This window comes from Oryza sativa, chromosome 1 (assembly GCF_034140825.1).
Source record: "Oryza sativa Japonica Group chromosome 1, ASM3414082v1".
Classification (NCBI taxonomy): domain Eukaryota; kingdom Viridiplantae; phylum Streptophyta; class Magnoliopsida; order Poales; family Poaceae; genus Oryza; species Oryza sativa.
In genome coordinates, this window is record NC_089035.1 from 23,855,667 (window position 1) to 23,883,431 (window position 27,765).

Below are 27,765 nucleotides of genomic sequence, written 5' to 3' on the forward strand. Positions count from 1 at the left end.
CCTCGTTCATTGTGAACATTATTGACCTCTGCTGTCTTTGCAAGGAGCAGGTGATGCTTATAATTTAAGGCGCCGTTCGGAATTTTTATTCGGGACTCTAGCAGAAATGAGAAACGTATTTATATTTTTTTTATTCTATCAGAAATAGGACTGTCTCCAGTGAACTTGGTTGTGTTCGTTCGAGATTGGGAAAACCTTTTCCGACACAAAACAAAACGTCAGATTATTATATAATTAAATAAATATTATCTTAAAAACCACAAAATTAGATTAGTATAATTTTTAAGTACTAATGCACTGTTTAGCAGTCTGCGGAACACGCACGTGAGAGACGGAGGGGGTAGAAGTTGGAAAAGTGTAGGATAGAACTCAGCCTTAGTGAAGGCTGATAAATTCACACGTTCCAAAATGGCCCAAATTGAACCTAGTTGGGAGTAAATAATGAGTTGGACTGTAATTTGGAGGGAAAAAAATAATGCGAATGATGCTGGATTTTCGTAATTGGATTTCCGCCGAAATGGAACGGTGCAGGCAACGTTGCCAACCCATCATCATCATCACTATCGTCGTCTGTGCATCCTTTGGGGTGTTTAAATCGGATATACAGACTCATATTTAAAGTATTAAATATAGGCTAATGACAAAATAAATTATAGATTCCGCCTGTAAATAGTGAGACGAATTTTTTAAGTCTAATTAATTCGTCATTAGTAAATGTTTACTGTAACACCACATTGTCAAATAATAGACTAATTAGGCTTAAAAATTTTATCTCGCAATTTACCCGCAAACTGTATAATTAGTTTTTTTTCTATGTTTAATACTCTATATATGTGTTTAAATGTTTAATGTGACAGATGTAAAATTTTGCATAGTAACTAAACGTTTAATACTCTACATCCTCCTGAGACGCAGCGCGGGCTGTCCATGTCAGGGAATGTTGAGTTAGTTGTGATTGGTCGCTGGCGTGGACGCCACAGGCCCCGCACCTAAACATTTCTGGCACGCATCGCATCGTTCGGTTCGACCCGCAGCCGATTCGCGCGCCACGTACATACCGACTCGTCGATGATACGAGAGCCGTGTTAGGCGCTGTCAGCGCGTGGCCCCCACCTCACATGCATGCTGCTCTCCCGCCTTGTGGAATTGCCGGGCCCGTCTGACCTCAGCCGGTCAGCAACCGTTAGAGACGGAGCTATGAAAGCCGATCAAAAAAAAAAGATTAGGTATAGCTTATTTTCATCACACGTACATTTCTAAATATAAACTTAAACATCCACATCGGTTTAAATTTAATCTAAATTACAGTAAAGTAAACGAGTGATACCGCTCTTCACATCTGATAATTGATGTTACTGTTTACTTAATCATCATCATTAACAACAGCAGCAGCAACCACAATGCTAACACCCTTATTGATATACATATACAAGCCTGAGAGATTTCAAACAGGAACACACCCAAATGCTTGCTTGATAAACTAGACTTGGTTAACTAGGCTTTGTTGGGCAGTGCAAATTGGGAACTAATCTTATGCACATAAAATAAAATACATGGTTAATTAAGTGTTAGTTAAAACCCTTAAAATAATATCAATATGATTTTTACCAACTTTATTATAGAAAAATTTTGTTAAATATACATCATTTAATAGTTCAGGGAACATGCGTAAAAAAAATGAAGGAGTGAAAGTTAGATAAGGTGAGTATCGAATATACATCCTTAGGTCATCACCAATGCGTAGCCTCGGGTCGTCCCCTCGCCGACGGATGTCCAGCTCCGTTTGCCCGTCGTCCCCCCACGAGAGAGCGCGTCCCTCAGCTGGGAGACGTGTCCCTCGGTCACTTTTGGCTGACGGACGACACGAAGCGACGCGTTAGGGGCGATGGGCTCCTGTGGACACCGTAGCTCCACCACCAAATTCCCCTTTCACCCCTCTCTCCCCCCCCCCTCTCTCTCTCCTGTTCCCCTCAAGGTCGAGCCGGAGGAAGAGTAGGAGGCGGCAGCAGCTGCCGTGGTGGAGGCGCGGCGGTGACGCTAGAGACGGGGAGGACGAGGGTGGAGGTTGGGCGAAGAGGGAGAGAGAAGCGGTGGCGCACCAGATCTGGCGACGACCCGCGACATCAACGGGCGGAGGGACGGCCGCGCCGTCCTCCTCGTCCTCCTCCGCTGGTCAGAGTCGGAGCGCCGTGCCGTCCTCCTCCGCCGGCGCCGCGCCCGCCACCGCCGGCCCCATGCCCGCATCCGCCGGTGCCGCAAAGAGGGAGAGAGGCCTTGAGCCGACGATGGGAGAGAGAGAGGGTGAGAGGCGTGGAGCCGGTGACGGGAGGTCGGAGGCGTCGAGCCGGCGGAGGCGTCGGTCAGCTCCTCGCCTCCTCGGTGGATGCCACACGCGGTAGATGGGAGGGAGTAAATGAGGGGAAGAGAGAGAGGGGGGAGGGAAGAGAAGGGTAGTATAGTAAAATATCTACATGTGCTTTTTGGATAGGGATACTGAGGGGAGTTTCCCAGGGAGTACCCTCAGTTAGTGAGGGCACCCATAGAGTATCCCTGATTAGTGATGCCCTTAGGTTTCATTTGGCAGTGCTGCTTAGATTATCAGCAACATGTGAAACTATACGAGCTATTAATGTAGATTAATTGAATATTAAGCATCACATACATACAAAAAAAATATTTGATTTTTGAGAGAACTAATTTTATGTAGAAAGTATTTGAAATAATATACCGCTTAATAATTTAAAAACCGTACTCACCCTATATACTCCGTATGAGCGAGTTATCAATCCAATAAGCACTTTTACTGCTTGAATCAACCACAAAATCTCTGATTCCATAAAGATGCCCATAACTGCCTGATACAGACAGCTGGCGTACGAGATTATGAGCCAAAACATTTTTTTTGTCAAATGGCATACATTAAGTACTACTGTTAGGGCCAAGATTAAGGGACTAGCTTGGCTTAAAATAAAACGGAGAGAAAGAAAAGGAGGTATACTCCAGCTGCTAGCCACATGATCACAGCTTGTGTACGTACGTACAGGCCGTCTCCCGTGTTTCAAGGCGAGACATGCTTAATTTGCTAATGGACTCGACGCGTCTAAGGGTTACTCACTCCATTACTTTGAGACAAAGATTACTTGCTCGATTAGTTTATTAATTAATGCCCTAATCATCCAACTAACAAACGGCTAAATACAGTTTCAAAAGCAGACGAACCTAATTACGAATCACAAAGAGAGATGCCTCACATATACATTTGTAATCATGATTGGCCGGTCGGCGAAAATGAAAAAAAAAGATAATGTGTATCTCAATTTCTGTGTGAAATCATCAGAGATGTATCATGGAGAGGGCGAAATGAGCTATAATTGTTAAACTAGGTGAGGACACCCACTAAGCGCGTCGGTATGGTTCGATGTATGCACGTTGCGACGGGGCCCTCACTACTGATCATTCTCACAGATTCAGGTCTTCAGGACAGCTTAATTTGTTTATGATAACTCGAAAGACAAAAATATTTGAGATTATTATCGAATACTTGTCATATTTGATAAATGTACTATGTTTATATTGAACTCATTTTAAGTTTAACAAAGTCTATGCGACCGGTTGGAAAGTAGACAACGCATCTTGTAGTGAGCCTATTCAAATGCCAAATTAAGGAGATTCTGCTAGTTCCTTGAAAAAATAGAAAAAAAATAATCTATCTTTCTAACATGGGTTTCTTTTCGATTTCAATAGAAAATAAACTGATTCATGTTAAAACCTTCACACAAAAAAAATCACATTATAAAGGAGAAAATCCCAAGAAAGAAAAATTGAATTGTCAAAGTCGGATGAAACCATGTGTTCCCTCCATGAAACCCGTAATGGAAGGCAACTCAGTTCATCTTTTTTTTCCCCTTTGGCCAGTTGTTCATCATCACCGCTGGTTCGATCAGACGGACACGCAAACCAACCAAATCCCCGCGATCCCAGCCGTCCATTTCCCCCACAATATTCTATTCCCGCCCTGCGACCATATAGCCCACCTCCCCTCCTTCCTTCCCCGCATCAAACCTCTCCTCCTCGTCACACACCCCGTCTCGCCGCCGGCGATGCGCAGACGCCAATGACGACGACGACGACGACGACGAACCACAGCGCCAAGAGCATCCTCCTCCTCGCGCTCCTCCTCGTGCCGCACCTCGCCGCGGCGTCGTCGGGAGATGCGCTGATCAGCCAGCGCCGCCGCCTGCTCGACTACCACGGCGGCGGCGGCGGCCATGGCGGCGGCGACGTGTACGTGGACCCGTCGTACACGTTCCCGAACGCGCGGCTCCGCGACGCGTACGTGGCGATGCAGGCGTGGAAGCGCGCCGTCCTGTCGGACCCGCACAACGTGACGGGGACGTGGATCGGGCCCGACGTGTGCGCCTACGAGGGCGTGTTCTGCGCGGCGGCGCGGGACGACCCGCACCTCGTCGTCGTCGCCTCCGTCGATCTCAACCACGCCGACATGGCGGGCCACCTCCCCGACGAGCTCGGCCTGCTCGCCGACCTCGCCGTGCTCCACGCCAACTCCAACCGCTTCTGCGGCGCCGTGCCGAGCACCCTCGAGAGGCTCCACCTCCTCCACGAGCTCGACCTCAGCAACAACCGCCTCGTCGGCGCGTTCCCGGACGTCGTGCTCCGGCTGCCCAGCCTCCGGTACCTCGACCTCCGCTTCAACGACTTCGAGGGCCCCGTCCCGGCCGAGCTGTTCGACCGCCCGCTCGACGCCATCTTCCTCAACTCCAACCGCCTCCGCTTCCGGATCCCCGACAACGTCGGCAACTCGCCGGCGTCCGTGCTCGTGCTCGCCAACAACGACTTCGGCGGCTGCCTCCCGGCGTCCGTCGCCAACATGTCCGGCACGCTCGACGAGATCATCCTCATGAACACCGGGCTCAAGTCCTGCATCCCGCCGGAGCTCGGCATGCTCACCGGCCTCGCCGTGCTCGACGTCAGCCACAACAGCCTCATGGGCGCCATCCCCGGCGAGCTCGCCAGGCTCGAGAACATCGAGCAGCTCGACCTCGGGCACAACCGCCTCACCGGCGACGTGCCGGAGGGCATCTGCCACCTGCCGCACCTCCAGAACTTCACCTACTCCTACAACTTCATCACCGGCGAGCCGCCGGTGTGCATGCACGTCAAGGCGTTCGACGATCGCCGGAACTGCATCCCCGGCCGCCCCGACCAGAGGCCGGCGGAGCAGTGCCAATTCCAAAACACCCACCACGTCAACTGCGACGCATTCAGGTGCAAGAAGTTCGTCCTCCCGTCGCCTCCGCCACCGCCACCATCGCCGCCGCCGCCGTCTCCTCCACCGCCGTCACCCTCTCCTCCACCACCTTCACCTCCTCCTCCATCTCCACCACCACCATCTCCATCGCCTCCTCCACCTTCTCCCCCGCCGCCGTCTCCTCCACCACCATCGCCATCGCCGCCTCCACCATCTCCACCGCCTCCATCTCCTCCTCCGCCATCGCCAGTGTACTACAGCTCGCCGCCGCCGCCGTACTACGAGGTTTCACCGGAGGACAGGTACCTCTCGCCGCCGCCACCTCCGGCGTACCACGAGGCGCCGCCACCGCCGTACTACGAGGTGTCGCCGGAGGACAGGTACCTGTCGCCGCCGCCACCTCCAGCCTACCAAGAAACGCCGCCGCCGCCGCCGCAGTACGAGGTGTCACCGGAGGACAGGTACCTGTCGCCGCCACCTCCATCACCGGTGAAGTGGAAGCTGCCGGTGTACGAGTACTCATCGCCGCCGCCGCCGGCAGCAACATGGAAGCCATAAAATTAAAATCGATTCTTTCGGGATTTTTTTTTTCACACACTATGATCATACATATTGTTAAATTTGTTGTATGTTGAGTAAAAAAAGGGATGCTAAATCTTTTCTGTTACTACCCCTCCTTCCTGATTTTCTTTTGCTTGTACTGTATGTATTTTTCTTCTTTTATTTTTTTCTCCTTCTTTGAATGAACAGCAGGAAATCTGCTTTTCCTCCCATTGATTTGCTTGATTTACAGATAATCCATTGTGAACAAATGGCCATATTCTGATATACATAGACAGAAATGAAGAAGAAAAGAATGAGAGATTTTATATTCTCATTTGCATTATGATGGTGTCTATGAGTTGGCAATATTATCCTAGAAAAGTTAAGCATATACTAGTACTGACAACTAAATAAGCATTGGATTCTGCTAACTGGAACAGCTAAGATTCTGAAGGCTCCAGAAAAGTACAACTAGCAATTTGAACACACTGAAGAATGGCCAACAGCTTCATCCTCTTCAAAGGTTGCCAGCAGCGACGCAATGTTCTAAGCAACAAAGTCAGCAAAAGTTAGCATAGCAAGGGAAGTGCCGGGGACCATGTAATCTGTTAGGCCAATTTGTTAGAAGTCATCGCATCAGAACATTCATCTGCATGATCTCTCTAGTATGATAGCAGCAGTATTATTGCATTGGGACAGGAGAAGTTGACATCACAGGATAAATGTATAGGATATATAGAACAAGAAGATTTCATCAGAGAATGAGAAAAGAGCAGGAAAAACATTTGCCTGGCCGGCCATGCATTCAGGTTGTTGGATGGAATATTTTCAGGACCAGCTCAGAGTAGTATCTGCATTGATATCTATCGTTGATGGAGTGTATAATGTAAGTATGTAATACAGTAAAAAAAAATGGAGCTATTGTACTTGTACTGTTCAGTTACTTCAGTACATTTTTGTTTATCTCTGTGTTGCCGTACAGTGTACTACTACAATGCAAAGGGTGTCACCGGATTCGAACTGTGTTGATTTGTTTAGTGCAGAGACTTAAAACCGTTGATTTTGACTTAACCCACGTCTTGCGCTTGGCGCGTACTAATTAAATAAACTAGCTGGATGATTCTAAAAGAACTTCGATAGATAATCGCCTACACGAACACCAACGTGCATAGAACTTTCGTCGCTGCCGCCAGCTGCAGAACAGAGTATGCGCTGCACGTAACTAATTGGAAGAAAAGAAAATTATCTTGCTGTATGGGAGTATATGAGTATATATACGAGTGTGCATATGTTCTTGCTTTGCAGGCAGACATGCAAACTGTCAGGCTAATCGATCCCTCTCACTGCACAAACGTTGATATGCAGAAATCAGAATCCACCAGTTCTTGATTTACTGACCAATCAAAAATGACGATCAAATCAAGACTGCCCTTCCAAACAAACAAACAAGAAAAAGTTAAATCAAATTCAAATAAGGGGATCGAGTATGCATGATACCAAAAGAAACAGAGAGAGAGAGAGAGAGAGACAAATGAGTAGATATGCAGAGAGATGGCTGCCTCTTGCCTTGCAGGGCAAAAAGGCAAGCAGAGTTTGGCCGTCCTGGCCTGTGAACGAATGAATCATCTGATTAGGTAGTAGTACCGGTGTCTGGTGATCATGGCGCCGCGAGGATGAGACCAAATGGTTAGTAGGAGTAGCAAACGTAGCGAGCGATGACCAGGCAACAAAACCAAACCTCCCAATTTCCCAACCAACCAGCGGCAGCGCCGGCGCGCATGTGCGGAGGTTGGGTTCGCATCGCCTGGTGTTTTTGTAGCCTAGCTAGTAGTTCTGACTTGCTGCGCGCGCACGCGGCGGAGTCGCCGGCGCCGGCGCGATTCCATCATTGGGGCTTCGTTTGCTGTTGCCCCTCTCTCTCTCTCTCTCGCCGTGGCTCCGTCGACTGGTCGGTGTTTTACATGTGCGTCGTCGAGATTTTTCTTTTTGTACTGCCACGACATATATATTGGGTAGCGGCAGTACGTCGTTTTGCTCGGTCGGGCGCAACTAACAACTGCCGATGCCATCCATGTGAGTGTTTGACCTCGCTGAAGGTAGTGATATTCATGTGCGACTATAGTATTTATTTTACTAGTGTGCTGAATGTGCGGTTGTATGCTTTAGGACTTTGTTCAGTCTCGGTTGCCTGGAACTTGTTGTCTATGTTGGATCTTACCGTGTGATTGTTGGTTTTTTTTTTTTTTGAGAAGATGATATTCTTCTGTGATTGGGTTACATTCCCTGTCAATCAAATATGGGCCACCTTGTTCGTTGGTTCCTGCTCGGTGTGGGCCGTATGTGGCCCTTTGAGAGTCCAACTAGTACTTTACGCATTCGACAGTAGGAATAAGTCCATTTTGCCTCCCTCTATTCTTGCCCTTTGTCGAATTACATCCCTCAACCACGAAACCGGGTATATTATCTCCCCTAAATGTTAAAACCAGTACAAAACAACTCCCTTGGTGGTTTTTGACAGTGGTTTTGTTGACGTGGCATCCTAGTCATCGAAAAAATTTAAAAAATACGTGAGGGCCCACATGTAAGTGGCATTTCTATTCTTCCTCTCCTCCACCACTCTCCTCTCTTCTTTCCCTTCTCTCTCCTCGAACAGAGCAAGGCAAGGAGAGGCGCCGGAGGCGCGGGAGGTGTGGGAACCGCCGAAGGATGTGGGCGCATGCCGCGAGGGAGAGGATCGCCGGCCGCGGCGCCCGCACGGGGAGGGTTCACCTGCCACAGCGTCGATCTGCTCGGCCGGCAACGCATCCTCCCGCTGTCTATTCGCGCCGCCGACCTCCGGCAAAATACATAAGCTCATCAAGCTACCTTTCGAAGAGCATGTCATGTGCTGACTGTCGAGTGCAAAAGATTGAGCTTTCACCTAAAACACTTGGAGGGGGATAAACCGGCAACCATCCATGGAGCAGTAGGAGTAACAACTGAAGATGATCATGATCCATCCCAACAAGTCGCCGGAGCAAGTAGTAGCCTCTTTCGAGCTTCGACACCACACGAGGAAAAATCAGACATAAAAACCCCCATGAAGAACAACCCAGCAGTAACAAAAGCATCCCCCCTCCATTAGCTGCATGTCCCTTTCTGGAATTCTCCTTTTCTTCTCCAAAGAGACAACGTGAGACGCATGGATGAACAATTGGCGGTGCGCCTACTACTGCCCGGACTCCTCATCGGACTCGCCGTCATCGCGGTCATCCTCCCCGTCCTCCTGCTGCTGTTGATGGTGTTGGTGATGGTGGTGCGGGTGTGGCAGTTGACCAGTGGCACTGGCGCCGCCGACCTGGTGGTAGAACTGGCTGAGCGACCGGGCGAAGAGCACGCCAATGTGGCCGTCCTGTGAGTGTCCTAGCTCTAGCCCCGGCATGGCCGCCGCCACGTGGGCGGCGAACATGGTCGCGAACCCGATGTGGCACCGGCGAACGCCGCGGCGGCAGCCCACATGTGGTGGTGGTGGTGGTGCAACCTGGAGAGGGCGCAGTTTGGGGAAGGGAGGGAGGGTGCGACGGATGTCAGCGCCGACACCCGTCCCCATGGCAGTGACGATTGCCGGCTCCGCCTGCTGGAGCAGCCACTGGACGGTTTCACCGTCGGACTTGTGGCCGAGCTCCCGCGTTAGCTGGAAGATCCGGGCAGCACACAACGCCGGCATCCGAATCCGTTGTCCCTGGCCGTCCACCTTGGTGTGCCGGTCCTTGTTCGAGCTCCGCTTCGGCCCTAGCCCCTACATCCTCCTCCCCCCCCCCCCGACGCCGCCGCCACCACCTGCATCTGCTGCTGCTGATAGCGGATCCTCTCCCTCGCGGCGTGCCCTCGCATCCTCCGGCGGTCCCCACATCTTCCGCCCCTCCGGCGCCTCCCTTGTCCGGAGAAAGAGAGAAGGGGGAGGAGAGAGGAGAGTGGTGGAGGAGAGGAAGAATAGAAATGCCACTTACATGTGGGCCCTCATGTATTTTTTTTAATTTTTTTCGATGACTAGGATGCCACGTCAGCAAAACCACTGTCAAAAACCACTAAGAGAGTTGTTTTGTACTGGTTTTAACACTTAGGGGAGGTAATATACCCAGTTTTGCGGTTGAGGGATGTAATTCGATAAAGAGGAAGAATTGAGGAAGGCAAAATGGACTTATTCATTCGACAGTATGTCCAATATGAACTATTCTGGCAGGGGAATACCTATGCATCTTTCGAAAGATTTTTATGATGATATCACACAGATTTTTAATCTTTAGATTAAAATCCAATAGACACAGTAGAAGGCAAAAAGCAACTAAGAAACACCATAATAGACACTAAATTGCCATATCTTCAAGAAAAAGACCAAATCCAATATAAATTTCAAAACTTGCATGTGAAGATTCAAAAATTACACTATAACTTATAAAAGTTACAATGTAAGTTTCATAAATTACAGTGTAACTTGCAAGAAAATACACTGTAAATTTGAGTGAGAGATAAGAAAAAATCTCTCGAGTGAGATATAGCAAAATCGTTCGGGGAGATGATCAAACTGAACCAAATTTGCTTCTATCCGCTAGTTATGTCAGCTAGCTTTTCACAGCGGTCAATTTGTTCCTATCCGTTGTCCGAACAGAGGAGGTCCCCCGTTGGTCTCGTTCAGAACACAATTTGTTGTCAATGCAGAGAAGGAGAAGAAAACAAATGAGCAGTGATATCTCTGAACTTTCGCTTACACATAGATAGCAAGCAGTCTAGTAGTGGACCAATCCGGCCTTCTGCACGCATACAGTCACTCACACGCTACTACGCTATCTTTACATGGAGAACATATACATATATTGCGACATAGAAGTGCATATGACATATAATTAGTGTGCACATGTGTGCATGCTGCTGCTGCATGCAGCGCTAGATTATTCGTTCGCAGCAGGTAGCGAAGTTGTGTGATCAGTTTTGTCAGGCGTGGTCCGGCTCACCAGGAAGAGCAGCGAGAACATCAGGAGGAGCAGCGAATACATGGCGGTCTATGTCGTCAGGTGGACTAGCGAACACTTGGTCCGGATCATGGTCTACGTCATCATGGGGGCTAGAGAACACGTAGCGGTGGTCCGGATCATGGTCTACGTCATCAGGGGGACTAGAGAGCACGTAGTGGCCGGCGCGGAGAGGCCTCGGCAGTCTGGCCGCCGCCGTGGTCTTGCAGCCGTCGTAGCACTGCCCGAAGCAGGCCTCCACGGCGCCCTTGCCGTCTGCAAAACCAAACCAAGAATTAGTTGCCGCCACTGATGTGTCACGATCAAATTAAAGTTATTGCGTGCTTAGTTACCCGGAAGGAGGCGGTGGCAGGAGCCCAAGGCGCAGGAGAGTTGGCACTCCATGTCGCCGGCGAGGCGGGACGACGACGACGACGAGTACAGCGTGGGCTTGTCCGGCTGGCACGTCTTGTCGCAGGCGTAGCTGCAGTAGTCGACCATGTTGTTCTCCCTGGCCATGCAGTCCTTGAAGCAGAAGTCGTAGCAGTCGGCGTCCGCGCCGCCGGCGAGGAATGTCAGCGCCACCACCACGGCCACCGCGCCGAGTGCAACAACTCGTCCCGTCGTAGTAGCCGCCATCGATCGCTTCCAACTCCGGACTTCCCTGCCACGATCGATGACACCGGACGCTGCGGGCGCCGCGGATTTTGTAGCGCGCGCCGCGGGCGGCTGATGCTCACGCCGGGCGCGTGGGCGTGGGGGAGCGCGCGCGTGAAGGCGAGAGTGCAAGCAAGCGAGCGAGAGAGCGAGCGAGTTGGTGCTTCGATCGAGTGGGCGGCGCCGCGGTGTGTGCGTGGGTGTAAGCAGTGTGTGACGCTTGCGGGCAACGGGCAGCGGCGCGCAGCGGCAGCGCGTACGTTTGTTGTTGCGGGCGGTTGCTGTGTCGGGGTTGGTGTGCCGTTGCGTGGCTTCGATCGGGGAGGGAGCGCGGTTGCAGCCTTGCAGGGGCGGAAGGCGTGATATGGGCGGCCGTTTTCGGTGTAACGTTAAAATTGTAAGGCGGTGAAGGGATTGAAATCTTGGATTACGGAAAAAAAAGGAACGTGGAGATCTACCGGCGAAAACAGAACAAACTCAAGAAAATCGATGGCTACACGGTACAAGTCAAATTGAGGATTTGCCGGTTTCCTAAGCAACTGCCGAGCAACGGGAAAAAATCGTTTATAGGTGGCAAACAATTCCTTTTTTTCCCCCAATTGCACGGCTTACCCACACCCTCATATGCGTCCCGTAACATACTCTCAAAGAGGTAGATATTCCTGACTACGAGGATTTGAAACATAGTGCATGGAGTCCACCAGGACATTCCCAACCCAATAATTAGAATGGTGTCCATAGTATTAAATAAGTTGTCACCTAGAACAAAAAATGACATGGCAAGTGAATAAATGAGGAAAAAAAAGGAAACCATGTCTTGCATGAGACATGGTTTCTACATAACATCCAAGACATCATGTGAGATAAGTAGCATTAAATTAAAGTATGGAATAGTGGTGTTTGCATTGGAAGAGTAGTGTCTAGTACTAGTTTCTTGATAATGTGGAATTTATGGAAACCATGTCTAGTGTTATGGGTTGAGACTGCTCTCACCGCACAATTGGTGCTCCCTTGATGGCAAACAATTTATTTGGATGAGACCTTAAGTTCGGTCTCGGGAAAAAGTTATGGTAGTACTACATCACTCGATTTTTTTAAATGGTAGTCCTGGCCGGCATGTATGAGCTTTAGTTATGAAGATTTAATAGTTGTGTACTTGTGTTGGAGAAAACCTTGTACTCCCTCCCTAAAATAAATACAAGGCGTGCATGCATTTGAAAATGTCGTGTTTATTTTGTTTACTATCAATAAGCTTACAATATACTCCTATGTTTAGTGCCACATGAGTGGTACCGTTGGATTTATATTTGAATATACTTTTTTGAGTGTTAATTTTGTAGATGCCGATGATATATATGAAAGATATTAATGATCAAAGTTTGACAGTAGAGACCGTATCAAAAGATTGATATGCTTTAGGTTTCTCAACAGGCAAATAAAAATATGCAAGTCTGAACTCAAAATTATGAAGTAGGGAGGACACAAAAATGGACAAAGGCCATTGTAATTTTGATCCAACGGAAGCTATGTACTAAGGTGAAAAATCGAAGTGTTTAATATCCCTCCTTTCCTAGACCCCAAGCCATAGCCCACGGCAGCAAGATGAAAAATCAAAGTGTTTAATATACCTCCTTTCTAGACGTCGCGGCCATGGCCCAGATAATAAGTACCTCGACATATAAAAAACTTAGTGTAAAATTTAGATACTTGAGGTACTTTCTCTCTCGTTGCATAGTTAAATGTCTTCAGTTTATAAACCACAACCCAAAAGTGCCTTTCAAGCAAGCCCAGGCCCGGTCCTGTCAATTTAGTGGCCTAGAGTGAAACTAGAAAAATGGGCCCTTTAATACAATTATAATAATATAACGATATTTCTAATAAATTTAATGCATAAAAAAATATTCTTATAAAACAAGTTATATATCTTACCTTAAAATTTTCTTCTAACATTTACCGATGCGAAGTCATTGACGATGGCATCAATATCAATTACTCATCAATAGCTCCTTTTTTTCAATGTATCAAGTCCTCTATCCTTCTCTTCTTTTTTTCTTTTCTCACTTCCAGATGCGTGCTTTTTGGGCAACATGATTTCACTGTAAATTTAGAAATTTATAAGTAATTTATGGAAATTATATCAAACTAAATTCAATTCATCATTATAATAAAAATGAGTGCTGGTAAATTATCAAGTTGAGATTTGAGAGCTAGAGAAAATGACTATTCACTGCCCTAGTTGCACACTTGCACAGCTGGACTGTAGGATCCCTAAATCCCAAAATCAGAATTTCAGAAATCAGAAGAGAAGCAATTGAAGAGTAAAATTTGAATCCCAAACTTTAAACATATACACTTAGTATACATCAAAGGGGAGAGCAATTGGGTACCTCCAGTAACTGAACGGAGAGATTTGCATGTTGCAACCGGCTGCTGGCGGCCGCCGAGGACGACACCGTCGACGCGCCCTAAACCCTCGCCCAGTCGCCCCTCGGAACAAGACGAGGAACAGAGGAAGGGCGGCAGAACATAGAAGTAGCGAACATGAGGCGATGGCGGAAGGAAGCCAATCGACGAAAATTTCTTCCTGTACGTGTCTCTTCCTCTCCTGGGCTAGTTTGGGCTAATGGGCTTCCTAATTCCCATGGGCTATTATCTACAGCATATATGGGGTTGGGCCCCTTCACTTCGTGGGCCCTGTGCGAAGGCACAGCTCGACCCCCCCCCCCCCCCCCCCCCGGGCCAGGCCTGAGCAAGCCAAATGGACCACACAAACATGGGCTTATGGAGAAAACACAAACTAGGAAGCTTTTGGCGTTTTTCCATCTTAGTTCAATGGTATCCACAAGACCACAATCCTCATGTGTGCTCTTAATTAGATGTTACTGATTGAATGTGTGCTCTTGTATGATCATCACATGTGGTATATATCCAGTTGAATAATTCGTCTTATAGTTTTAGATGGATTTTCCATCAGAATGGCTTTTTCTTGGTGAGGTCTATATACCTAGCTTTAATTAATAATGGCTATATCAAGAGAAATAAGGTCCTGTATAGATGGGACTAAAACTTTTAAGTCCCTATCACATCGGATGTTTGAAAATTAATTATAAATATTAAACGTAGACTATTAATAAAACCCATCCATAATCTTGGACTAATTTGCGAGATGAATCTAATGAGCCTAATTAATCCATGATTAGCCTATGTGATGCTACAGTAAACATTCTCTAATTATAGATTAATTAGGCTTAAAAAATTTGTCTCGTGAATTAGCTTTTATTTATGTAATTAGTTTTGTAAGTAGTCTATATTTAATACTCTAAATTAGTGTCTAAAGACAGGGACTAAAGTTAAGTCCCTGGATCTAAACACCACCTAAGTGTATTTGGAAGCTTAAGTTGTCACTTAAAATTAAAATTTTCGTGTGGTACTTGCTTAAAAGAGTTGTGTTAACTAAGGATAATTTGGCAAGGCGTAACTGGAATGGCAGCTTGAGGTGTTCTTTTTGTTTGAAGAATGAGTCTATTCAACATCTCTTTATGAATTGTCATTTTGCGAAGTTCATATGGAGAGCAGTTCAGTTCTCTTTTAGTTTTAATCTTCCAGTTAGCATATCTCATATTTTTAATGGGTGTCTTTTGGGAGTTGATAAGAAAAAGAGTAAACTGATACTTGTTGGAGCTTTTGCCATTTGTTGGGCAATATGGCTGAGTAGGAACGATATGGTTTTTGATAAATCACCATCATTTTCCTATATGCAGGTCATTTTCAGGACAACTCATTGGCTCCGGTTTTGGGCACAACTACAAAGGTATGATGAAAATGAAGAGTTTCTGAAAGTTGCATGTCGAAAGTCGGAGACTACGGTTATGTAACTTTTTACTAATTATGGTTGAGGATTTACAAATCATATCTTACTATAAAGTTATCCCCCACTAACTCCTTAAGCTTAACATGCAAAGATGCCACATCATCATCCACTAACATGATGCCACATCATCATCCACTAATTAACAAGATGCCACATCATCATCCACTAACAATCATCACATTTAAACATCACGCAAACATACTATATCTTTATAGTTTTTATAATTTAAGAGCTTTTCAAATACAAACATGTTAAATTATCATCCAACATAATTCACACAATGTTTCAATGTATATCTTTATTATGTTTTATTATATCCTATATACTTATATAGTTCATTAAATGATTAATCTATGGTCCAAATTATCTTTCTCCTTTTTTTCTCTAATTAAGTCATATCACATCAATTGTTTTTAACCTTTAGATGATTAATCTATGGTCCAAACTATTTCCCTACTTTTCTTCTTCCATGAAGTCACACCACCTTACTTTTTACGTTTGAATCACCATTTTACATACTATTTAAATTTAAATTATCATAAACCACTTAATTTACTTAATCTGATGTTATCTAGCTATCTTACACGTTATTTTTTTTATTGTTATCATACTAAATTCCCGCAGTAATGCATGGGGTTTTACCTAGTAGACTTGAATAATTGTGATCACCTTAAGTTAGGCTGGATTCTTTGTTATTCTCTACGGTGTGTTCTATTCATTTGGATTTACACTGTCTTCTTGAGTGGTACTATGTAATAATTGGCTGTAGCTCTTTTGAATAAAGGCCGGGATATTATATTCCATTTTTAAAAAAAAATGTGGTACAAGGACAACAGGTTTCGTTGTTTTCTGCTAAGATTATCATGTCCCTTTTTATGCTGTAGGACAATAGGAGACATTTGGCATCCCTTATCTTGTGTATTCTTAGGAATTGGTAAGCTCGCAAAACTTTAAGGATGAAACTGGGTGTTAATCACCCGAAGATTAATGCATACGTTTCTTCGACTTGCACATAGGATCGATATGTATAAGTTTAATTTGGTCACATATAATAACGAGAAACAAAAAACCAAGATTACTAATCCTGGGAAAAAGAAAAAAATGATCGCAATTCAGTAATTAATCCACTAAGTCTCTGCAGTAATCCATCTATCTATTACTAGAAAAAATGCCCGTGCATTGCAACGGAAGAAAAAAAAACTTATCTCAACTTCTTAAAAAATTGAAAACGTTACCGTCGTCCGTAATAATGAAAAAGGGAAAAAACATTAAAACAAAAAAAAAGGAAAGTCCGATTCAATTTGCTTCCGTCGTCCGTGAAAATTTTCGTCTATAATATCAATTCTTCGTCCGTAAATCCGATGGAAATCCAATCGGACAATCCAAACAAAGAGAAAAGGAACGGGAAAAATAATAAAAAACGCACAACTCTTATCTCAATCCTGTGGGAAGCCGTCGACGCCACTAAATCCACCCGTGGGAAGTTGCCGTCGCCGCTGGATCCGCCTGCGGGAAGCCGCCAACGCCACTGGATCCACCCAGCGGAAGCCGACGCTGTCGCTCGCGGTGGGGGGAGGGCGCCACCGCCGCTCGCGGTGGGGAAGGACGACGCCGCTGTCGCAAGCGGTATGAGAGGGCGCCTCCACCGTCGCTCACGCGTCGTCGCAGCTCGCTCGTCACCGGGAGAGGGGTTTGGGAGAGAGAAGAAGAGAATGTGATGTCATCTGTAAAAAAAAAAGCAACAAAAAACATGCTAAGAAAAACTGTCGGAAAGAAATGTGCCATTTTTAAAAAATGGTTAAAGAAAACCGCGCATGAAAAAAACACCGTTTATAAAAAACAAGATGCTCCGAAAAAAACTATAAAAAAACACCATTTATAAAAAAAACCAGATCGAAAAAAATCATATTCAACGCGAGAAAAAACTGTTGTTTCTAAAAAAGGTTCAAGAAAACCGTTTGACTCAACACGAGAAAAAAGAACCACCATTTCTAAAACAAGGTTAGAGAAAACCGTCCGACTCAACACGAGAGAAAAAAATGTCGTTTATAACAAGAACCGCTCCGAAAAACCATCTGACTCAACGCGAGATAAAATTGATGGACACTTGGGTTGGATAGGATCCATCGATTTTTTTTTTCCATCTCCTACACGGTTTTTGTTTCCTTATCTATTCTCCGACCTTGCACGTCTCTGTATGTAGTTATCAGACTATTTTTGTTAAGTATAGCTACTATTCTTGATAACATATGATATGAAAATAATACTAAAAAATAAACATATTTTTAATTATTATTTAGAGAAGAGTGCACAGTGACTCTATTTTGTGTAGACTTGACCAGTGGCGAAGCCAGGATAAAAATTCACCTATGGCGAACTTACTACGGACTAAGTACTAGTCTAGTACTCTAGTTGTATAAGAAAACACACATACATAATAAAATAATGGTACAATGCATTAATTAACATATAGATATTGTAAAATAATGATAATAAGTGGATATTTGGATGATTATAGTATATAAAGAAGCACTAACCAATCTGGGTAGCTTTTGAAATTGGGTGCAGTCGGCGTCGGCGATTATTAGATGGCTCTTCCTCTTCCATGGCGCAATCTGGGTAGCTACAGATATTACGAGCTAGTTTAGCATTACTACTCGTAACAACTGATTGTCTGATTCAACAGGATATAGTTGCTAATGTGTGAGAGATCGATGGAACCAACTGGTGTATCGGAGTGATTACCGTGGCGGCGTCCGGCGGTGTCCCGGCAGGAGACGATTCGACTGTCGACGAGAGGAGGCGATCAGCCGATGCGATGAGGCGATGAACTGAAACTGAAGCGACGCGGCGACGGCGGCAACAAGCGATTGCGATTCCCAGTCAGACTCCCGGCTGTCCGCCTCCTAGTATTCTTGGGCGGTTGGGCCAATGGGCCTGCTTCGTTGTCCACATCGGCAGCAAACAAAGGCCCAGCAAAGTAGCAAACATCAGCGCACAAAGAAACGAAACGTTTCTGCCCGCTGCTCGCCCCGCAGCGGAGTTAAGGCAGCGGCACACCATTGCCATAGACAACGATCGTAACTAGATCTACTGAGTGCCATTGTCTTCATCACCCTCCTGGTAGTAAGCGTAGAGATCCTCCGAAGCTTCATCTCCGACCTCTGATTAAGTTTGTATATTGCAAGGGTGAGTACCAACTCAGCAAGCCACCATAGCAACAATGCACATGATAGAATGTATTTAAGGAATAGCTGTGGTTCTTTTGCGTAGAGCAAGTTTTGCAATTCTTTTCAGAAGCCTAAGACCTAGCATAGATTGATCAAATTTTAGCCACTGGAGTTGACTATGCGAGGCAATGTAAGATTTAATTGATTCTATTATTGGTTGTAAGGATGAGATTAAAATAGTATTTGTTTATTTGTGCTTGCTTAGATTGTTTCCTATAGGATACCCTGATCTTGAAGTGTTAGCCGTTCTGATGTTCGTGAACTTGGACATGCTGTACATACTTTGTTGGTTGATCTCATTGCTCAACATCAGTTAATGACTGAAAACTGCCATGTCAAATTGCCCATTATTTTAGGAAAGAAAATATGAGCCACCTCTCATACAAGAGACAACCTTCACACAAACCCTAAGAAAAAAGAGATGGAAGAAAGATGAGATTGGACAAACTAATAAAATAAAATCATTTGGGTTAGCATGCTAAGAGGTAGTATATATGTGGTGTATTATATATATCACATCTTATTTTATATGGATAAAATTAGATGTGACAACTACCCCTAGTATAAAACTTGCCCTTATGTTGGCATGAGCATTGTGTAACCCGTGCATCCTATTTAGAGTTCTTTATGTTGATATTTTTTATTCCTAAATTTATTTTCTAGATTCTTTTCTCCTTAATCATTCCAATTATCATCGATTGAAAGAGGGCAAATTTATATAATTTCAAGGCACCAGATAGATACCACTCTACCCAGTTGGGAAGCTTCTAGAATCTGTTAGAGGAGATGTTTTCTTTTCTCTAATTTTTTCTCTTATATAATCTCTAGATTTATCTCAAAGTATTGATTGATTAAATGATTAATTGATGATTGGCTCATCTCATCACTCTTGCACTAGTTAATTAATGCCTGAAAAATACCATGTCAAATTGCCCATCATTTTAGGAGTAGCATGCTTTCCATGCTTCAGTGGTTCAGTGAATATAACCTGCTGATTGACAGCATGATTGGATCCTGTCTCTTTTTTGGACCATCCCATGTTGCATCACACTTGTGAAAACTCCAGATACCACCAGAAATATCCGTATCATCTGACCTGGTACTGATAACATAGTTAAGCAATCATATGAAAATCCTGTGCATTTTCCTTTTCTCCTTGACAGATATGGCTGCCCTGATATTGAGAAAATCGAGAGTTTCAATAAACTCTACAAGCAGAAACTGGATGAGATAATCGAACAAGGCGAAATACCCCTGGACCTGGATATCGAGGCAAGTCACCCAATCAAATTTCTTACTCACATTCCTGATTAGTTGCATCTGCATTTCAGAGCAACTTACTGAGAACCGATTTGCTCATTTCAGGTCTCATCACCAGGAGCAGAGCGACTTCTAGAGGTGCCCGAGGATCTGGATCGTTTCAAAGATATGGCCATCAGAGTGCAATACCTTGTTGAAGGCGACGACCTTGTCCTGAAGCAGATCCTGCGGAAGAATGGCATCTTCTTGCTCAAGTCTGTTGACATTCAGGCAGAACATTGCATCAGGAAGCTTGGCAGATGTCAAGGAGAACCGAGCTGCAGCTGGGAAAGGAAGGTCATTGAACAGGAAACAAAGGGATTGGAGGCTGCAAACTTCGTTTAAAGCGGTGAAGAAGGCAACCCTATACTTGGACTAAAATATGATGGCATATGTTTGGATAGCAGTGGTTTAGAACCAACTCCAGTATTAGTTTAAATTGGGACGAAATCTCACATACTCTCTGATATACTTGCAATGCTGGCAAAGGATGTTCAGTTCTGTAGTTAGATTAGGGTCTACTTGATTTGTGGAACTGAATGAGTTTTGTGGAGGCAAATTTCGTTGTAAGGCACAGTTATCTCTGAGTTACATTCTGAGCAGAACACAGAATAGGATGGCAGATGTACGTTCTATGGAATCACTCATTTTGGGTACTGAATTTTTCTCTACTATTCTCTTCTGGAGAGTGATGAATTCTCTGCAGTTGACTGCATCTGAAAGCTGTTCTCATGCAAGTGTTCATGATTTATTTATTTATTATTCATCAGTACATTGTTGTGCATGTTTGTTCTCTCAGTCCTCACAGTCTTACACTAAGCTCCACGCTTAGTTACTCCTCTTGTTGAGAAACCTTGCTGGGCTGAACGGCGAGAGATCGAAGATGCTGGCACTGCCGTTGAGGATGAGCTCCGCGAGCGCAGCGCCGGTGGCCGGAGCGTTGAGGATTCCCCACCCGCCGTGCCCGGTGGCGACGTAGCAACCCTTCACCCCAGGCATCTCTCCGATCACCGGCAACCCGTCACTGGTGCACGGCATGTAGCAAGCCTGCTCCGCCACCACCTCCGCGCCTTCCTCCCTCTTCAGCTGGCTGGACACCCTCCCGGCGATCTCGTGCAGCGCCGCGATCGAGTCCGGATCACCGGTGATCGTCGCCGGATCATTGGGCACCTCTTCGTCCTTGGTTATCCCACAAATGTACACCTCCCCCTGGTGCAACACATAATTCAATATATTAATGGTGGCTAGTTAGTTCACATGGATCGATTTAGCATTTGAGATTAAGGGGCAGTGGCAATGGCGGTGCACCGGTGGGCCGCGGGTAGATCTCCGGGGCGAGCATCTTGGCGCCGGGCTCCGGTTGGTAGCTGAGGAACAGCGCGTGCGGCGTCATCTTGTCGGGCTCACGCGGCCGGAGCACGACGCTGTGCCCCTTGAGCCCGGACACGTCGAACACCTCCCTGACCATCTCGAACCCCCGACCATGGCCCGAGCGCGAACACCACGGCGTCGGCGTCCACCACGCCGCGGCCCTTGACCTCGACCCCGATGACGCGGCCGTCCCGGACGACGACGCGCTTCACCTCGCCGATGACCACCTCGGCGTCAGACGCGGCGAGGACGGCCTTGGTAAAGGAACCCGGGTGAACCTGCGCGGTGGTGTCCGCTGTCGCGAGCTCCCGTGGCGGCGCGGCGGACGCGGCCGGGTCGACCCAATGAGAGAGCTTCGGGTGCGGCGCCGGAGAGGCGGCGGCGGCGAGGTCCGGGTGGGTGGAGACTGGGGTGCCGTGTGGCAATTTATAAGGAAATATTCTAATTGAAATGGCTATACTGCCCCTGTCCGTTTGGCTTGCATATATGGACGCGGCTTGCCTTGCTCCATCCTCCCATCCGTACTCCCGCATACGTGGCAGCATCTGCTCCGTTCCTAGCTTTTTTCCGTTGGCCCACACCTGAAGTACGATCCCTGTAAATCCCGTGAATCCCGTTCCACCAAACAGGAAAAAAAAAAGCGGACATTTTTCTTCCTCTCCCAGCTACTTCCTCTTCCAGACTCCTTTATCCCCTTGCTGTTTCCCATTGAGCTCCACATATGCCCATTAGTTGCCAGGGAAGATAAATCTAATCCTCATAGTTGATGCGTCAGAGGCGGCCCAAACGAGAACCGCGCCCTGGCCGAGCCAGCGGCCACGGTCTCCCTAAACAAGTCGACGATAAACAAGAGCTCGTTCGGTGGCGCCCTCAAGCTATGGAGCGACGGTGGTAGTGCGTGGACGAGTTGGCGAGCTGGTCGGTCGGGGTGGACGCGCGGGAAGGCACGCTGGGCGTCGTCGAGGCATGCAGCGGCCGGAGACGACGTTGCTATTGCTGGTAGTCCTGCAAGTGAGCAGTACACTAGCATGGATGTGTTATACCTACTGCACTGCAAGTTCGCTGCTGAGTAAAATCCGAGGTTAAACGAGAGAATTGCAAAGAACACGAGTAACTTATCTTACGTTTTAAGCGTCCGATGCATCAGGTATGTTGGAAACAATATCTGTCGTTCCTTAGTACTACTATTTTGGGGTGGATATTGGTGTCCTGATGGTGTATGATTAAGTGAAAAAAAAATTGTTGGGGATGATGCTTCTGTTGAAATAGAGTCTAGCGACTAATGTTGGCGTCAAGTGTAAATATTATCCATCCAAAACACATTCATATATAGCTATAATTAAATGGTTAGTTACCTAATGGATGATGATAACCCACCAATAATGACGGTATTCAACGAATCGTACTCTCAAGTGTGGGACAACGGAAAAAAGCTACGAACGGGACAGATGCCGCCACGTATGCTGTAGTACGGATGGGAGCAGAACGAGGGAGCAGGCAAGCCGCGTCCGATTGTGTCACGCCCGGAATTTCTATCCAAAATTCCAAACGCTTACATGTGTGTGAACCCTCGTCCAGGAATCAGCCGAGGCACACAATAACAAATTGATAATAGAGTACAAATATTACTCTAATTAATAAGCGAATAAAATGTCATTACAGAGGTAGATAGTTCCTCTCAATCAATAAAGATCTAAGCAGCGGAAAATAAATAAACGGCGCAGACGGCTCCACTCCACAGGCAGCTTGACCAAGGCTACACCTAATCCTCCACACCATCAGCCTCATTGTAGAACTCTTCCTCTGATGAATGATTGCAAGGTGAGTATATGACATACTCAGCAAGCCACGCAGCAAATATGCAAGTGCACAGGATAACAAAGGATGGCATAATAGGGTTGCATTTGCAAAAGCAGCATTTAGCAAACATTTGAGAATTTAATAAACAGTTAAGTAATTAAACAATATTAATTCCAACGCTATACAACATACCCTGTTGTATAGGCCCAACCATTCTGAACAACCATCCCGGCTGCACAGTTCTATCTCCAAACCAGGAATGTACCATTCCAAACCAGGAGCTAATCAAATTATTACCAGTTTAAGCATCTTTTACAATGATGAGAGGTGTGAGACTAATCACGAAAGACATTGTTAGACCCGCCCATAACCGCGGGCACGGCTATTCGAATAGTTTTACTCTGATCAGAGGTGTACCACTGTACCCACAAGACACAACCCCACATCATGTCACCATGTGCCTCAATACCACCACGGTATCTCGGAAAGGAGTTGTGACAATACCCCTCGCATAACACAATCCACTGCAGCGCACCTTCCTGGATCATAATCACCCCCTTATAAACAAGGCATGGACTCCCCAGCGACCCCCGTGGGCTTATCTCCGCCACTTCTCAGTCTGGTGCCCCGCAATGAACCATGCTATACAAAAGATAAAGCCGTTGCCCATGCTGGCTTGTGGTTGGCACAGTTAATGTTTCACAACCGAAACTCGTGAACCGGTCCTTAATTGTCATGAGCACGACCAACAAAACCATGTGCTCACAACCCACCATTACCAGGTTTTAGTTGGCACATTAATTAATTAACTAATCACGATTGACCATCGTGAACTATCATGAAACCATCATGAAATATTAGTGAGTCATTAGTTATCCCGAATGTGTACTAATGTTTCTAAGCAGGGCTAAGCAATTATATCTAATATCTAGTTGAACCATTATAAATAAAGCTCAACTAGTCAAATTGTAATAACCCAAGGTATCAAGGAATAAGGTAATCAAATACAAAAGGGCCATAACAAAGAATAGGTCAATTCCACCCAATGACATTCGAAAATAGATGCAATAGTTGAATAGAAACAATAGCTTTAAATAGGATCAACATGCTCAAAGGGTTGTTTGGGATCTGTGTGACTTGCCTTGCTGGCCTTGGAACTCTTCAAACTCTTCTTCTGCGAAAACGGACTCTCCGGAAACGACGGAATCTAAGCAGAAAAGAGCAAAATCACCAAAACAGCACATAAACAAGCATGAACAGTACATTTGGATATTTTTAATGTGTAGATCTCAATTTTAGAAAAATTTAGAGACTTGAACCAACTAAATCGGAGCTAAGATGAATTAGTTATGAATTTTTAAAGATTAAATCGGATTAAAACACTTATATCGGTTAAAATTGAATTATGACGCAATAATGAATTATTTTTGAAAAGGAAAAGAGGGTTTATTGCGTCAGCGGGCTAGGGTTTGGTGGACCGGGCGCACGGGCGACGGTTCACAAGAACGGACGGCCGAGATCGAACCAATCCAAAACGGACGGCCGAGATCGATCGGGTCCACGGCGGCTCACGGCGGACGACCCCGATGACGTCAGCGGTGACGTCACCGACAGCGGCGGCGGCTCGGCGGAGCGGACGGCTCGGGCGGCGCACACTCACCGGCAAACGGCGGCGCTAGGACGCAAACGGAGGGCACCAAGATGTAGAGGACAACACGGCGAACTCACCGGTGACCAAAACGGCGGCGGAAGACCAACAGACGGCGACGGCGACGAGGAGGAAACGGCGGGAACCTTCGGGTCGACAACGGCGAAGCTGCTCCGGTGATCTCCGGCGACGGCGAAGGGGCGGACGAGGACGGCGACGACTTGGCGAGCACGACGGTGGTCTTCCCGAGCGACGGCGACGGCTGAAACGACGGCGGCGCACGGCTGGAGCGGCGGCGGCGACGGCGAAGCTAGGGCACACGGCGCTAGAGCGATTCCGACGACTAGAAGCGAAGGCAAGGGTGGCGACGGGTAGAGGAGACACCGGGGGTCCTTTTAAAGGGGCTCGGAGGCGGCGGCGAAGGCCCACGACGGCGGCAACGGCGAAGGAAACTCGCGGCTTGAAGGAAAGAGGTCGATCCGAATCGAACTCGATTCCACGAACTTCCAAAACGATTTAGCCAAAGATTCCAAAGGAGAAAAGGTAGAGGAGATCCCGGAGATTGTTTCCCCTCAAACAATTCGGCCGGAGAAGGAAAGGAACGGCCGGATTTGGAAAGGAACGGCGGCGGCGCGAAACTAGGGTTTCGGGCGGCGGCGGCCGAAGGTAGACGATGGGTCCGACAGGTGGGCCCCACCTGTCAGCGAGCGAGGGCGCGCGCGCGGGCGGCTGCGGACTGGGCCGAACTGGGCCGAGGAGAGAGAGAGGGGTTTTGGGCCGACTTTCGGCCCAAAGCCAAAAGAGACTTTTTAAAACCTTTTTCAATTTAAATTATTTCTTAAATGCAATTCCATTTATTAAAAATACTTCCTTAGCTCAAATAAATCCCAGAAAAATCTAGGAATTATAGAATTAAGCAAAGTATTTAATGAAATTTTATCTGGCCCCATTTTATATTGGAATTTATTAATTAAAACAAGATCTTCTCTTCAAGACTTTTAAAATTATTTCTAGAAATTCCATTTAAACAACAATTTATAAATTTTAAAATTTTCAGGGTGTGACAGATTGGCTTTGGCCATTTGGTGGCAGCAAGGAGCTAGCTTACATTTTTGACATTTCAAGCTAGACATATATATATATATATATATATATATATATATATATATATATATATATATATATATATATATATATATATATATATATATATATATATATATATATATATATATATATATATATATATATATATATATATATATATATATATATATAAGCAATACTAGAAAGTCTTACATTATGAAACGGAGGGAGTATAAAAACTTTATAAGTGATTGCATAAATGCAACAACTTGTAAGATATGCACGATTTTGATACAATAAGTTAAGAAGTTATGCAACAACTTATTTATTTGGAGCACTTTTTTATACATATTTATTTTTTAAGTACTTATTTTGACAATATACTAACGTGGATTTGTATATAAGCATATTTATATTTTTATTATAATAACTAATAACTAAAAGTCAATTAAACTGGATGTAAAAATTATTATATTTCGGTTGAGATTTGGGAAGGTGAAGAAAACAAAAAATCTTTAAAGTTAATTGGATGTAAATTGGATATGTAGTATAATTCTTAAAGATTAAATTCAATATTATAAGGTAATATCGGTAGGATTACTATATAATGGCATACTTATATATGCTTAGCTAAGTTGATGCACCAAAATACTAAATTGTCAAGTTCTTGTACTAGAACGCACCCACTTGTCAAGTTGTCGTACTTGAATGTTCAATTCTCAAGTTCTTGCACGATATCGCATCGACCCGCCAAATTTATGTATTGTGGGTGCAATTTACTCTTAAAAGTTTATATACCCGATTCAAATTTAAATTTGGATTTAAATATTTTATATATAGAATATTTCTATACATAAAGTTTATGCGTGCATTATTTTCCTCTTTTAGTAAGTTTATACACCTAAAGTTTACACATCTAATGTTTATCCACCTAAATTTTGTAGAGCAAATGTTTATAAGTCAAAAGTTTATATATTCGATTCAAATTCAAATTCAAATTCAAATATTATATATATATATAGAATATTTCTATACATAAAGTTTATGCGTGCAAAGTTTATGATATAAAGTCTATGCACATGAATGAAAGTATTAGATTTTTTTCTATTTTTTACTAACTTTGTTTTTTTTTTGAAATTTATGATGAAAGGAGAGAAGGGAGAAGAGTATGGGGGGAGGGCGGGTTGATCGCTGGGAACGATCACCCGCCCATTAGGGGCACCCGTATCTAGATATCTAATTACATGTGTTAATTAAGAACTTTCTTTGGGAAAAAAAACATCTTAGACCCCATGTCCCATGCACAAGGGTGGAACAATGTGGTGTTGTCCATATGTAAACTAAATAAGTAGATAAATTAGATAAAATATGATCTATACGACTACCATAAGATGATGGGTGAGTAGAGGATACCACTGAGGAATCAATGGACCGAGAATAATGGCAAATAGTTCACACACACACACACACACACACATATATATATATATGATTGAGTGACGACATGACGTGTCAGTTATTCAAGGAGTTTTTTTAATTATGAATAATGACAGAGACACCGTTAAGAAGGAGATTATGTACTTATTTGAATTTAAAAAATCAAATTAGACAAACCAAAAATTGTAAGCAGTTTTTATAAATTTTTACAAATTCTGGTGTTGTAAATCATATTGAACTTGTGGAACAAAACTATATTCTTGATATAACCAGACTACATGATAGAAATAAACTTTACTACAAAACACTTCAAAATTTGTAAGTAAACTACCCATACTAATTAAATTTATATACTTATGGTCTTATTTTAAACAAATATTTTTTCAATGAAAACAACCATGAGAAAACAAAAGAAATTAGCTTCAAACAATGTTGATATTTTACACTACCAAGCAAAGTGATTTGTGTAGATGATTTGTGTGCACCAAAACTCTTTAAAGTTCTTCAGAACTATAAAGAAAATATGAAGTTCTTGAACTTATATACAGGAGAAACAAAATCCAACT

At 45.0% G+C, this 27,765-nt stretch overlaps 3 protein-coding genes and 1 pseudogene across 3 annotated transcripts; 1 reads left to right on the forward strand and 3 right to left on the reverse strand.

Moving 5' to 3' along the window:
• The first annotated feature begins 4,053 nt into the window (after positions 1-4,053).
• Positions 4,054-6,155, forward strand: LOC4326385 (leucine-rich repeat extensin-like protein 4). Its single transcript, XM_015769752.3, has one exon. The coding sequence runs from the start codon at positions 4,115-4,117 to the stop codon at positions 5,825-5,827; it is 1,713 nt and encodes a 570-aa protein (XP_015625238.1). The 5' UTR covers positions 4,054-4,114; the 3' UTR covers positions 5,828-6,155.
• A 2,865-nt stretch (positions 6,156-9,020) lies between these two features.
• On the reverse strand, positions 9,021-9,685 carry LOC107280898 (transcription factor TCP20). The gene is given in 4 exon segments (XM_066307982.1): positions 9,021-9,280; positions 9,283-9,389; positions 9,391-9,611; positions 9,614-9,685. Coding segments are annotated over 4 exon segments (660 nt in total).
• An 836-nt stretch (positions 9,686-10,521) lies between these two features.
• LOC4326386 (uncharacterized) lies at positions 10,522-11,706 on the reverse strand. Its single transcript, XM_015778635.3, has 2 exons — positions 11,154-11,706; positions 10,522-11,076 (listed from the first exon to the last, which is right to left on the reverse strand). Exons 1-2 carry the CDS (start codon positions 11,437-11,439, stop codon positions 10,784-10,786), a joined length of 579 nt encoding a protein of 192 aa, XP_015634121.1. The 5' UTR covers positions 11,440-11,706; the 3' UTR covers positions 10,522-10,783.
• An 8,877-nt stretch (positions 11,707-20,583) lies between these two features.
• Positions 20,584-21,776, reverse strand: LOC9268018 (D-amino-acid oxidase-like; annotated as a pseudogene).
• Positions 21,777-27,765: the final 5,989 nt, after the last annotated feature.